Raw genomic sequence first — 15,212 nt, forward strand, 5'->3', positions numbered from 1 at the left:
CAAATCTACAGAGTCAGTTGATCTTATCTTTCTCTGAGGCAGTTGCCTCATGTCACCACTGGCTACAGAACCAACATATCTTCAGAATTTATCTCTCCGGGGTTGAGGCTGGTTCACTCTCCCTTTGCTCAGTTCAGTAAAGTGAATTTTCTTTGCCATCAAAGCAGATTATCAACGGAAATTATCAAAATTCATTAATTTAATTGTGGTGTCAGCTGAGAATCAACAGTTTGAACTGAAAGCACATTAACTGGGACCCCGAGTGTATTCAGAAACACGCAGAGGAGACAAGTTACAACAGTTGAACATAACATGCAGGGATGATGTGATCTCTGAGCTGTTTTACTTTCTCATGAATTTATTTTTTGTAAACGGTGGCACATAAGAAATTGAAATTTATGCGTTGAACATATCACGAGAAATGAATAATACCTGGTTTTCAGAGGGAAAATTGCTCTGGGAAATCCATTTTTCAGGGTTTAATCTCAGTCATTACAAACCATTTGTACGGATTTTAGTTTTTTTTCCAAGACATCTTTTTTGCAAGATGTTTAGCACCTATATATGTCTTAATCTCCTGTTTTTCTTAAAAATGTGCATTTCAAATAGCATATTTATACATTTTTTTCTCTCTGTCCAATCCTTAAATCCATATCTTGTGTGAAATGTGACAAATAATGACTACTGTCAAACCCATGTACCAAAAGATAGTATCAGACCACAAAAAGATGTCAGAATGCTTTACAAGAAGTCACTGTCCCTGCTCTGTGAAGGTGAAAATGCTCTGATCAAAGTGTTCAGACCACCAGGTGGTGCTGTGGCCCTCATGAACTAAATACCCTGAGGTCAGTCAGGGGAATCATCAAATGACAGCTTGAAAACTCTCTGACTAACTAATGGTAATGTTTGTCAAGATTCTGGTTTTCAGGATCTTTAGTGTTATTTAAAATGTATGTTTACAACTTGAGGTCGTTATGAATGATGATTTTCCACTGCCAGATGTGCCAGCACCGTCACAGAGTTTTTGATAGTTGTTTTAAACATTCCCACTGACAAATTGTTGTGATGTTTTTCAGGATCACGGACCAGCGGTATGAGAAGGTGCCATATTTTGTCTTTGGGGACTTTAACTTCAGGTTGGACTCTAGGCAGGTGATTGAGGTGAGTGTTTCTTGTATTTCTCGAAATGTTTGATACCTTGGCTTCAATACCAGTTCTGGAACGATATATTTTTTATATACCAATTTTATAAAAATCTATTTTAACATAAAGAAAATTACATTATTCATTGCAGTATAATTATCCACTTTAAAGGAAGAAGCTGTTCAAAGACCTGGAAGCAGCTGTAGAAACTGTTTCTGTTTTATTCTGCTCACTTATTACTACTGGACTATAAAATATAAATAACTGTCAATTTTTTTTAGGTATCAGAATTTGGTATCAAATGACAAGGCAGTGTTTGATACTTGATAGTACTGAAGCAATTCAATGGCTACCATAGGAGTATTGAAGGCACCTAGCCGTGGATATTGCATCTGACAAATTAATGACAAAGACTAATTCTATAGATTATCTGTGCAGAATATGTGCACAACTGTATGCTAATATACTATAAACATATGTGGTTAAGTACTGTCAAACTCATAGTAATATAAAGTGCGTGTGTTTGTGTGTATTAGCAAAAGACTGCAATATAGTAAAAGTGTTTTTAGTAGCCCACTGTCTCTTTAGAGTTATGACTCATTAAACGCTTCACTGTTGCTGGCCCAGCTGTGTTTGCCAACTGAGCCTCCAAGTGCATTGTTATGTTATGGTGCCATTCACTGCTCTTTCTCTCTCCCTTCCTCTCCTGCTCCCTCCCTCCCCTCTTTCTTCCTCCTCCTCCTCCTCCTCCTCCTCCCCTCCTTTTCTTGGTGCAAATGAGGCCAGTGAGAGCCAAGGTAGTGCAGTCATTCAGCATTCTCCACGAGGAGATGGGGGGCTTAGCGGCATAACAAGTCATAAAGGCCCACCGCAGACAGCGGTGTCCTGTGATAACAGAGTGGGAGAGCCACTTGTTGGCCGATCCTCTTCCTCCTCTCCAGCACAATGGCCCTCGAATCAGTGGGCCTGTTCAAGGTGTGGGCATTGTTCAGTCCAACCAGAACCCCATTCAGGGGAGAAGGGAAGAGGAGGGAAGGCTTTCTGAATGGAGGGGTTTTGCTCAAATGACTTAGGAAGGGCTTCACTCTGTGTGGCGCACCAGAAGAGACCTTTTGTAGTTTAGCCATCCAACCACTAGGTGGGCAGTAAAACAACACTATGGGATGACCAGTTTAGTTGGATCAGCAATCTATCAGGGGCATTGATCGATTGCCTCAAAGTTTGTGCAGTGCATTTGATTTTGGATCTGTAATTGGGTCATATTAACTGCCTGATCATGTGAACATGCGTTGCTTTAGAGATAATAAATCCAAGTACAGAATCCATAGCAGCAGATGTGCAAACACTGAGGCTATTCAGAAGTCAACTTCTGCAATTAAATGTCATCTGACACACATTTAGGTCTCTGCAGGGATTCTATATCAATTATAGGCTGTCATCAGGATTGCAGTGATAATATGCACTGTGTTCTACATATTACAGTGTACAAAATGTTATTTGGTTTTATAAGAAATGTGTGTTTTCAATGCCAATACTGGCAAGCATCATGGATGCATTAATCTGAAAGGAAAGCATCCAATCAGACCAAGTCAGATGAGATGATTCTGTGTTTATCCTGTATAGCTAATCTAGATAACTCTCTCCTCATGTCCCCTGTCTTGTCTGTGCTGCTCTGTGGTAGGTAAGCACTCACCCTCTCCATGTCTCTACCACTCTGAAATGCTGTTTGAGTGCAGTAGGGGTCGTGACCCCTTTTCCAGGGATGTGTTAGGCTTGCATCGGTGTGTGTCCATCTCTGCCCCCTCTCCCCTCCACACGGCTCCTTTCTTATGCACCTTGGCCCCCATTCACATACACATTCACATCCAGAGCGAATACACACACACACAAATACACACACACAAACCAATTTGTTAGGCCAGATGAATCTGATTGATTCAGCCCATTTAAAGGGGTGTGGCACCAACGCAGGGGGGGCTTTTAGACTTCCCCTCAGGAAGTTAGAGCTGTTGGCCGTGGCATAATCCACACACACCCCTAGACATTTTCCCTTCAGCTTAATGAGAGGTCCTCAAACATACCGACCATTTAATGGGGACAACAGAAAAGGCTGATGATGTCATCTGTGTGTGAAATGCGTCGTTAGAGGGGCTGCACTGCTTCATATAAAGCCGTCCTGCGCGGTGGTCAACCTGTCTGATTTAACAGTGACCTGTGCGTTAGTGGCAGAGGGAGCTGTGACATCACCAATAAACAAATGGGTTGCAACCTTAGCACGGGATGTAACTCACAGGCGGGAGGCCGTTTTAAGCCCTTTAATGACAATTAATGTCAGCAGGACAATTAGTGCACATCCACTGAGGTGCTTAACTGTAGATGGGCTGGTGGTGGATCGATCGTCCATACTTATCTGAAGATTGATTCAGACACAGAGAGGCCGGCCCTCATTCTCACTGTCTGAGAGTCTCATTTTTTTGCTTTATTACTGTTCTCTTTCTACATTTAAATCGATAGGAAAGGGTCCAAAAAAAACGATGTAGATGAATAGACATTTTTGCATTGTTGAATGGATGAAATAAAGGCAAAATTAAACTACTTGCCTTTTACTTTGTTGAACACCAGGGACAACACTCAAGCACCCAGGGGGATCACTAGGCCCCACTTTGGGAGTCATTGGATCAGAAAATACTCCAGTACATTTCTCTACAGCTGCACGCTACACCACTTCTCTCTTCTTCTCTGTCTCTGGTCCATTGTGGGTGACTAGACTGTGGACAACCTCTAGCCACTCCCCCGTCACCCATCCTGCCTTGTGGGTGGGTGGATGGGACAGCGGATATTTTAGGATGTATCCATGTGTGTACAGAAAAGGAGGTGGGTTTGGAAGGGGGTGGGTTTGTTATTGTCACAGGGCAAATTCCAGGTGGCAAATTCCTGGCATGCTTGTGCGGCAGGATCAGTAACCAAAGGCCCGCGGCAGCCCCCCTTCTGCCCGGTCCGGGCAACCCCATTAATTGTGTCCGACAGAGGGAATTGGTTTCAATTGACCCCCATTCAGCGGCCCTTTGACTGGCAGACAAAGGACACAGCCACGTGGAGACTAATGCTAGGGCTGAGCAGCCTGGAGGTGGTCCAGTCCCCACCAACCTTCTCTCTCCTCTCCCATGGGTCTGATCATGCTTTGGCTTGATCATGCTTTGCATCGGTGCTGATAAAACAGGAAACCACAAAGGAATGGTTTTAAAGATTTGGTCTGGCGCATCAGATATGTCACAGTCCACTTGTTGATGTGCTGCCTGTGATTTCTTTTAATCCCTCATCGAGCGCTCATGTTCAAGCCACATTCAAGGAGAAGTGATTAACTGACTAAAGACGCAGCGCAGACTGGAGACCTGTTGCAATTAAAGGGACCCTAACACCGAGCATCTGAGACTTGACTTTTAAGTTTTCAAGGAGAGACCAAAGACATCTGTTAGAGACTTGGCTCACAATGCTCACCATGTTAGCGCAAAATCTACTGCTTTGTAATCATCTTAATGGTCATTGTGTATATAACGAAAGTTGCTGTTAAAGGGCTGGAAGGTGGTCGGGAACCTACAGGTCTCATCACAAATGTTCTGGGAAAATGTTATTACAGTGAAGAACACGGGCAGTGAGTTGTGAACAGTTGACATTTTAAGCATTTTATTATTGAAAAGTCTTAAATTGTCTTAAATTCACATTTAATAATAAAAGGCCTTAATAGTCTTAATAGTATTAAATTCTGTTTGGGAAGGAGTTAAATATTGATTTATTGAATGCTGTAAGCTTTGGTCTAAAATTCACTCCAAGTGCAAAATGCTTGCAGATTTAATCTTTGGCAAAATCTGCAGGATTTAATTTGAAAGCCTCTGTTATCCTGTTACAGTCTTTTAGGGTTTTGCTGTTTGTGTTTGCAAACTTTGTCCCGTGGTGCCCACTGCAGCGTCTGCCTGAAGGGCATGACGTGAGTGAGATTTGCTGTCATTCATGCCATTGTACGTAAACTTGAACTGGTGATTTGCATCGTGCAGCCTTCCTTCTTTCCTATTTAGAATAGAAATAGAAGTAACAATACTGGATAAATAATGTGCAGAAAACATTTTCAGATAAACAGCTGTCAAACTCTATGAATATATGGGCAAAAGACTTAAACAAGTGGGGCAGTCATCAGTCCAGTCTACACAAGGAAGTTGACTAGATTCATTATTACAACAGACCATCTGTCTTTACCTTTTTATTTAAAATCAATGTATGAACTATAAAAATAGAGACATGATAATAATACAGAGGTCTAAATGACTTTCAGCATAGAAAGTGGGGATTCTACCTGGATGTAACTTAAATTCAGGGTCTGGCTGCAAGACAATTGTAGTAATTCATATTATGAAGGAAAAATGTTTTTCTTTCACATTATATATAATTTATTTGGACAAACGTTCTTTAACTCAACCAGTTATTACCATTTTGCTTATCTTATAATTTCAAACTAACACCAATTGTGTTTCATGCAGAAGAGTATGCCTGTATTTTCATATTTGATGTTTAGTTTAATAATAGAATTGGCCTTAAATTTAATTGAACAGTTGCATTAACAAATCTTAAAAAGTTCCAAATTTAACTTGCATGCATATGGACATCTTACATTGATCTCAATCACACATAAAAATCTGTTTCCTGTTAGAAAACTGTTTAACTCCTCCGGTATCTGGTTTGTATCTGCTGCAGTATGATTAACATTTATTCATTTATTAACCTGTCATACACTTTTAGTTTGCAATGCCTTAAGCTAAAATGTTTTTAAAAGGCATTTAATAAGACTTGTTTACAGTTCATGTCTTCAGATGAACTTTAATCAGTGTGATGGGGAGGACAGTAGTAGATAACAGTGTTGCAGGTATAAGTGATCAGAATTACAGCAGAAGTTTGATGACAAGCCTTTTGAAAAAGGACATAATGGTCAGTTGTGCAGGATAAAATAAGTCCCACAGAAACCCAAGTCACAATATGTATCATGTTTATATTAACAATAAGGTTACAATAATCATCATACAGAAACCTCAGAATCTTATTATAGAAACTCAGTCAGACCAAGGCTGAGCAGTAGCCCCTGTTGACACTTTCACACCTACAGCAAACAGGTTTTTTGGTTACATGCTTCAGTCAGAAGGTGGTATAAGGTGTACAGCGGTGTGCGTGAGAGTATATATGTATGTGTGTGTTCCTCGAGGTGGCCGGTGGCTGTGAATCAGCGGTGTCGATGACAGGCTCAGGGCTCCGTGCCTGGACTCCTAGTATATTTAAAATCCCTCCTAATTAAACTTAATAGAATGTAAATTTAATATCTGCAGAGATTGTATGCTGCTGGCCGGCCGGCTCCAATTTAAGGATTGATAGAGGCCAGCAGGAAGGTTAATTGCTGACTTGATCTACTGTCCCCGTGACATGGTGTGGGGCTGTTTTAATTGGGCCTGATCTGCTGCTATGGACAGATTTCATTAGGCTAGCTGGCCTCTCACTGACTGGACAGAGGTTTGGATCAGCGCCCCCTGTCTGCCTCTGCAGGAGGTGCAGAGGGCCGGACCAGGCATCAATCTTCCTTCCTTTGTCCTGTGTCCTTTCTCTCGCTTGAGCAGCATGAAATTAAAGGTGGGGCCCTAGACTAGCCCCACTCCTAATGAATGTTGTAAAATGCTCAGTAATGACAGGCCAGCATGATAGATCATTCATTTTTCACACTGTGGAGTTACTCAATGCATACACCCATGACAAGAGAGAAAGAGATATAAGTAAGCAATGTTTCTGAAGACATATTAAAGATACATTCTGTCACAAATCTGCCATCTTTTATTTATTTGTGTTTATTGCGACATATGTGCAAGATGCTCTACATAAGAGGATGGGAGGGTTGCTTTGCTACTTTTGCACATCTGTAATCTTCTGTTTATAGATGCTAAATTTGTATTTTGGAAGAAACATGATTGCCTTGATCAAGTGTGAAAAAAGTTAGAGTCAAAGACTGGTTTAAAGAAGAAATCTGTAATATATTTACAGTAATAAATCATGAATAAATGATTTTTTTGTATGCCCATTTCACGTTAATAAGATTTCAAATTAATGCCCAATGAGTAAGTGTCTTTTTATGAGCCGTAAGAGATCATTAATAAGCTTGTAGAAGACGTAGATGTTTTTAACAGAAGGTAGTCTGGCGGGCAGTCACTTAACTCCAACCCCAGAGTGTGCATTTATGTAGCAGTTTGCCTTTGTTTTCAGGACAATGGCCTTAACTTTACAGTTATAAAGAGCTGATCAACTTACAGTGTAGGACTTGTCCTCACTTGGTATTGTTAATTTTCTGTGTAATTTTCCTTCCATCCAGCACATAAGATTTAGGGGAATTTATTGGCAGAATATAGCAGAAATAGAATATAATATTCATAAGTATGTTTTCATTAGTGCATAATCACCTGAAAATAAGGATAGTTGGGGTTTTGTGACCTTAGAATGAGCCCTTTATGTCCACAGATCCTCTTCCATGGAGGCTGCCATGTTGCACAACCATGTTTCTACCCGGAGTGGACAAACCAAACACTCCAGAGTGGCCCTCTTATGTTTTTGTATGAGATTTGTGGCCACTGTAGGTTCTCCTACACACATGGAAGGGGAGGGTGAGATGATTTGTTTGCAATCAGCAAGCTCATTGCTAGATGCCACTAAATCCTACACACCGGTCCTTTAAAGTGCTTCTGCTGTCCATCTTTAATAAAAATAAAATAAAAGTAGCCATGATCTAAACATGTGCCAACAATTGGCGTGAATTGTTTTTGGCAATGAAATATCATGGTAGGTATTGTCACAGTTGGATGTTGTAGTGGGACTTTTTTTATTCTGATATTGCATTATTCGATATATTGCTACATCCCTAATGTATACTGCAGGTGTCACAGTTTAAGTAGTGGAATGAAACTGTAAATATGTTGTCTGTGCATGTCACCCACAGTCTTTGTGTTTTCCCTCTAGTTGAAACCAACAAGAGTTCATTACATAGTTGATGGCCATTGTCCTGGCTGCTGAACCCAGTCTTGGTAAATAATATGCGCCAGTAAAGGGTAAACAATTTTCCCTTTTTAGCCTGACTTTGACTAGCATGTGTGTATCTGGCCAGCAATAAATCAAAAGGCGGCCAGTGTAATTAAGTGTACACTACATTAGTCAGGCTAATTAATTTTGGGGGCCATCCATCCATTAACCAGCGGGCCAGCACTGATTGGGCCTCTGTTCTGTGGAACCCCTGACACTGGGGACTGCGACCCTCCTTGGCTGCCTTCAGTTTCCCAGATACACTCATGCATTTAAACCCAGAGTCACAGATGTGTACATACACATACTCCACCAGCCCTCGTGTACTTAATCAGATTTTGACTAAAAAGGGAAGCTTATTACAAGAAAATTGACAGTTTTATGTCGTAATTCTTCAGGACAACGTTGTAACAATGTTGCCTTCTCCTTCTTTGCTTAATTTATTGTCAAACATGGAGTTTTAGTAAGGCTCTGCTTACTGAGAGGAAGCACTGGAGTGTTGTATTTGACTACTTTATTACCAAATTGTATTGACAAATCCTTTGCATGGTTTGTCGTAGCTTACTAAATCAATATAGTTTTGTGTGAAAGACAACCCACCTGACACTGTCACAATTGTCCTGATGCAGTAAACCCCACCCATTTACTACACACCATGCAAGTTAAAACAGAGTTATTGGCACCTTCTGTTTGACCCACGCCTGTTTATGGCCACACAGGTGAAGCCTGCAATGGAGATGTTTCCTTACAATACAATAAAGGCATATTATCTGGCTAGAAGAGTCCAATCTATCACAATGAGGGCCCATTATATCACAGATAGCCCATCTGGATATAGAGGGAGACTATTCCCTCTAGACAACAGCGCCTCTCTCTCTCACTACTCTCTGTTTGCTTTCGATGCTAATGAATACAACGCTGAAGACACAGAGGAAAAAAAGAGTTCAGCTATGAGGGCGTAACTTGAGCGATGCAGCTTTGATGGCAGCGCTGTCCATATAATTAAAACGTTGGCAAATGAAGAACAAGCAGTGGCTTCTGTTGGTCCTGCTCATTAACAACAGGCCGTTTGAGCCCGGCGCCAGCCATGCTATTGCCATTGTGTACTTGGAGGGGGTGGGCACTGTGACTGGCAGCTGGGAACACCATGCCAACGGTGGGATGGCGTGACAAACCAAGCCAAGGATGAGCGCAGAGCCTGGCACTAACAGGGCCTCGGAGGGCACGTTGCCTTGTAGGCCCCTGGGGTTGGTCGCGGTCAGGGATGTAACCTGAGTTACCCTTCAGTCGTTCACCACTGCTTTCATCTTCAGCTGTAGACAACGTTTTTACTCCACCTTTGGTGCACTACTGCTGCACCATCACTCCTTCTCCCAAAACAGTTTGATAGGATTCCTGCTGGTTAAATTTAAGACTTTCTGAGACTTTGTTAAGACCATTATGAATAGAGATGCAAGATAAATGTTAGGGCTGATAAATTATCGGCTGATGAACTTCTATAAACAGAAATGAACATTTGAAGACTGAGCTGTTTGTTGTCATTTTGATGTCAGTTAGATTTGATTCGGTCAGAGATGTGGAATATTAAATCATCCGTCTTTGCTCATTTCATCTTAACCTTTCTTTCCCTCAGGTGTGCATAAACTACAGGGAATATGAACTTTTTAAAGTACAAACATGAAATTACTGGTCATCTTATTGGTATCGGCCATGAGAAGCAGGTAACTATTGGTTATCGTATCGGCTGAAAGAAATCCATATCATGCATCTCAAATTGTGAATGCAATTCAAGACCTATTTGATACTGGCTAAAAAGTGCACAGTCCATGAAGGAAAATTATATCACTGTTCATAAGATGGTAATTCGCTGGATGAAGTGACTAACATTAACAGCTGATAAAGCTAACAATCTTACTAAAATTTCCATGAAGCATGCTTTGTTTTAACATATACCCAATTAAATAGTGGACCCAAACCTTTTGCAATATGTTTTCTAATATAATTGTCGACCCGTGTTACGTTTGTTTTTCTAGAAGTCGGTCTTAATTTACCGATTTAAGCGCAGTTTGATGCTCCATCCTGCTGTGCTAATGTTAGCTTAGCTCATTATGCTAATGCAATAGGGACAGAAAAAGCAAGTTAGCTAAAAAAAACATTGAACCAAAATGACACACACCTGAACAATGACCTTTTTGTTGGAACTCAGGGCTCCTCCAAATTTCCTGTGGTTCTCCCTCATTCTCCTAAAAATGTTCACTCGCTCATTCTTTCAGTTATTTATCTCCTCTTTTATTTTGTCACCTGTCAATTCTGTCTCTCAACAACATATGTCATCAAATTAGGGCCACAACTAAACTAAAAAACTTAATCAGCAAATATTCATATTTCAGAAGCTGGACCCAGATTTTTTTTTTTTCTGGCAGGTTTGCTGAAAAAAATAATTGATTATCACATTTATTGCAGATTATGTTTCTACTGATTGTTTTAGTTTTACATCCAGTCATTTTTAAATTGTCTTTAAGAGGTCATGAAAAAGCCTACCAAAGAAAAGACATAAGATGTTTAGTCTCTTTCTGGGGGCTCCAATCTCACAAAAACCCGTCTTGTATTGACTTGGTTCTGTAAAGCAGATTGTGTGCAGTATATCAGCCAGAACCTCACGGTATGTTGCAAACACATGGACACCAAACTGGTAAAGAGGCATGTTGAAGGATGATGCCTCTGGAGCTGTAAGGGTACCAGACACTTCATGTAAGAAGGCTGTGTATGTGAAATGTTTTGCATAATATAATTTAAGCTATTTACAATTTGTTTAAAATGATGTGTTTCTACATATCTTTTAGTAAGCATGAAGTGGTTGTCAAGATTATGCATACAATATAAATATTCTCAATCTTATTAGTAAATAATCTGATCAGTCTGTCAATTCAAATGGACTCAATACTCAATCATTGTCTTTTTATTTAATCCACTACTTTTTCTAAACAATGTAATCTCTCTATAAATCATGAATAATCAACTTTGGCTCCCAGTTCAGTCTTCCTTTATCTCTCGCTTTATTGATGGTTTGTCTTGTCTTCTGTTGTCCCCCCTGCCTTTGAAATCACAAGGAGGAACAGCAACAGCTAACAGTGATGCTATTATTTAGTCCAGATGAAACGTGGCATAAACTGTGAGATAGGGGTCTCTTTGTGCCTGGCACATAGTGTCCAACTTGTATGATGTCAGTCTATTTTTGACTAATGCAGTTCTCAGTCATTGTAGGACAGAGCACAATAATTGTTTTTTTTTTTTTCTTTCTTTCTCTGGAGGATGGAGTGGTTGTCCAGATAACACATGTTGTCCCTGGGGGTTGTGCACAGACATGCACACACACTGTCTCCATTGCTATTCCCAGCATTATAGCTCTAATGCATATGCAAAGAAGCAGTCTCTATAAGAATGGCTGCACATGGCTGAATCCACAGCCCACTCAACAAGTCAGTCACAGTTCCAATTCAGATGAGGCGATGCCTTAACTAGTGCCGCAACTAACAATTAATTGTCTGTTAATCTGTTGATTATTTTCTTGATTAATTGATGAGTTGTTGATTCAGAAAATGGTGAAAAATGTTGATCACTGTTTCCCAAAACCCAAGATGACGTTCTCCTATGTCTTGTTTTGTCCACAACTCAAAGATAATGAGTTTACTCTCCAAGAGGAGTAAAGAAACAAGAAAATATTCACATTTGGGAAGATGCAATCAGAATTCTGGCGTCTATTTATTTTATTTGTTTTACTTAAAAATTACTCTAATGGATTATCAAAATAAGTGGCTACCAGTGTGTAGGATTTAGTGGCAACCAGCAGAGCTTGCAGACAAACACATTGTCTCACCTGCAGAAAACAAGAAAGGCTGTATCTAGAGCCAGTGTTTGGTTTGTCTGTTCTGGGCTACTGTAGAAATATGGCCCTGCACCATGGCAGCCTCCGTCCTCTGTAGATATAAATGGCTCATTCTAAGGTAACAAAAAGACAATGATTCTTATTTTCATGTGAATATACACTCATGAAAATATTATTTTATATCTATATTTTGCCAACAAACCCTCATAAATCTTACGTACTGGTTTACAAATAATAGCGAACGACTAATCAATTAATTGTTGCACCTCGAACCCCCCCGGCATTTGTTTGCCTTGGCTCACATTAAAAAGAACAACAGATGAGTGATGATAAAATGTTTTGCTGTTGTTGAGGAAACCAGTCGAACTTCTAGGATTATTTAAACAACTTGGCTTACAGGTTTCCCAGTGTGACTCTTTACTGTCTGCGGCAGAGTGATGCTCTTACAGAATGGCTCATTGTAACACAGCTGTAAACCCACTGTTGGCACCATGGGCTTTTAAACAACTCTGCCCTCTGACATTAAAAGTCGCTGGGCTCCATTCACATCCACGCACAAATATCCCATCATATTTAAGAGGGCCCATTAAGGGCCACATTGAGAATTCATGGGCCTTTCTCTCACTCCCCCTTGTGTGATTTATCTGTGACGGCCATATTGCCGGGCCCTTTCAGAAGGAGTGGCTCCAGTTTTTGTCTTAGAGGAGGCCCAAAACAATGGATTTCAGGCCCATTTCTCCGACAGGGCCTCCTCTTTCAGGGGGCAGAGAGAGCCGGGGCTGGCCTAACATCTGTTTGTGTCCAGAGCCAGGCGGGACCGGAGCACAGCGTGCCTCGGTGGCCCCCTTCTCCTCTCCCTGGGGGTCTTTGTTCCCGATTTCATGCTATCAGAGCGGCAGCATGTTTTCCTGCGCAGAGCTGTCAGGGGCATAAAAGGCCCTGAGTGGGGTCACATCAAGAGGGATGGGCATGAAAAATTGGTAAAATGTATCACAAAGCCCACCCACTAGATGGTTGCCTAGCGCCCTGCGGTGGGGTTTCAAGACCCTCCTCCTCCCCCTGTACCTTCCTCTTCCCCTTTTCCTTGGCTGAATTACACCTCTCTCTCTCACCCCGGCGGACAAGCACATCATTTAGATGAAATGGTGCAAACAAATTAAAGGGTGGTGCTCCAAATGAATCAATGTTCTTTGTGTGCGAGGAGGGTTTTGTGCCTCACCAGGGTCTTCTCCTCCCAGTGCACACTGGAAGGAAGATAGCTGGTCACCTGCCTGCCTGCCTGAAAAAGCCATCAACTGCCTCGGTGGCTCAGCTGTTGCTATGGAGAAGAAAAGGGAAAAATCTTTGTTATAATACTCTTAATATCAAAATCAGTTCAATGATTGTAGAGCTGCAGCCATTAATCACTAATTGATTAGTTGTCGACTACTAATTGCCAACTATTTTGATAATCGATTAATCTGTTTGAGTAATTTTTTGACAGAAAAATTCCAGCTTCTTTACTGTTAATATTTTCCTGTTTCTTTACTCCTCTGTGACAGTAAACTGAATCCTTTGGTTTGTGGACAAACCAGTGTAAACTTGAACGCGTCATCTTGGGCTTCGGGAAACACTGATTAACATTTTTCGCCATTTTCTGACCTTTTGTAGACCAAACAACTAACTGATTAATTAAAAAATAATGGACAGATCAATCGACAATGGAAATTATCATTATTTGCTGTCCTAATTGATTGAATCTTAGTCTTATAAGTTGACAGTTTCTAACATAAGCAAGAACCTCTGCTGCATGTTCGTAGTTAGTCTTTTTTTGACCCACACTGATGTATTGGTAGGCCAATACTAACCTAGAACAGCTATATAGGTCTATATTCGTACTGGTGTTTATGTTAACATGATGCAGACTGTAATTTCTTTTTCCTTTTTCTAAATTCAAGTTGTTCTATTTGTGTTTTTTTAAATAGTTATTTAGAATCAGTAAAAGTACTAGTAGATCTTCATTGTTTCAGTGCCCTGATGTCATTTTTTACTTTCTAATATCGGCATCAGCCCCAAAAACCCCACATCGGTCGGGCTCTAGCCTTGTTGATAGTGCTAACCAGGCTTTTTCGAAATGCCAGAGTAATGAACTCGACCGACTCTGCATTCCTATTGGACCATCACTAATCACCAATCACTGATTGGGTCTTCGATATTCTGTAATTGACTCAGCAACGACAAATTACCTCACTGCCTGTTTCCTGCAATTGATTCGCAGCCAGAGCTGTGGTGGGATAGGTAAATTAAATGAGAGTGCAATGTTTTCAAGTGCTTAGTAAGTGTTTATATTCAATATCAATAGCTCTTCTGTTGGCCATGTTTAAATGTGCTACAATGATTGTTTCGCGGTTGGATGTGAATTTGTTTCCTCATTAACAGGATGAATGCTCTTTTTAAGTCTTAGGGGTTAAAAAAAAACATGAATAGCCATAGCGCTGCTGGTCTACACCCTCAGATCCCAAAGCCCCCCTTTGGAAACATAACAGCCACAGCTAACAACATTCAAATGAATACCACATTAAGGTGCCTATTGAGCAATTTAAGCATGCATGGCCTTATTGAGAGGTTAAGAGAAGCCGGTACGTTAAACAGTCTTGCAGACATCTGCCGCGGTTGGTTTCAAAGTGCTGACTAAAAGTGGCAGGGGAGGTTTCTCCGATTAAATCTCTCATTAGGTTTTCTTTGTACAGGTGGCAGTAATGTGTCAAGAGCCGGGCCTGAGACAATGTCCTCCTCTTACTGGGACTAATACGCCTCAGGAGAACCCACCCTCCTTTTACTGCCACTACTTTACACAGAGACACAGTCACAATGAAGCATCTGGTGGCCTTTTCCTGTGTAGAAGGCTTTTCCATGGCCATTGTGTCTGCTAGTGTGCATGTGTTAGAGAAAGAGAAGGAGAGATCAGGAGGCTTAGTACACTTCTGTGGCTCAACTTGTCTTGTTTAAGTTCTGTTAGTTTGAATCTTTACAGAAAACGTTTAGAGATAATTTCAGAATATTTGCTCCCAGCTCTGACTGTGAGTTTGCGTTGGTGAGCAAGTGC

The 15,212-nt window shown here is 40.8% G+C and overlaps 1 protein-coding gene across 2 annotated transcripts in view; it reads left to right on the forward strand.

The window, feature by feature from the left end:
• The window catches only part of inpp5a (inositol polyphosphate-5-phosphatase A), a 169,951-nt gene that overhangs the window by 118,759 nt on the left and 35,980 nt on the right, over nt 1-15,212 (forward strand). For both annotated transcript variants that reach the window (XM_084735789.1, XM_084735790.1), the window contains exon 9: nt 1,077-1,161. In XM_084735789.1, coding sequence (XP_084591915.1) covers nt 1,077-1,161 — 85 coding nt within the window. The remainder of the gene's footprint in view (nt 1-1,076; nt 1,162-15,212) is intronic.

The sequence above is a fragment of the Lutjanus erythropterus genome, chromosome 14, assembly GCF_056507025.1.
Source record: "Lutjanus erythropterus isolate fLutEry1 chromosome 14, fLutEry1.hap2, whole genome shotgun sequence".
In the NCBI taxonomy this organism is placed as follows: domain Eukaryota; kingdom Metazoa; phylum Chordata; class Actinopteri; order Lutjaniformes; family Lutjanidae; genus Lutjanus; species Lutjanus erythropterus.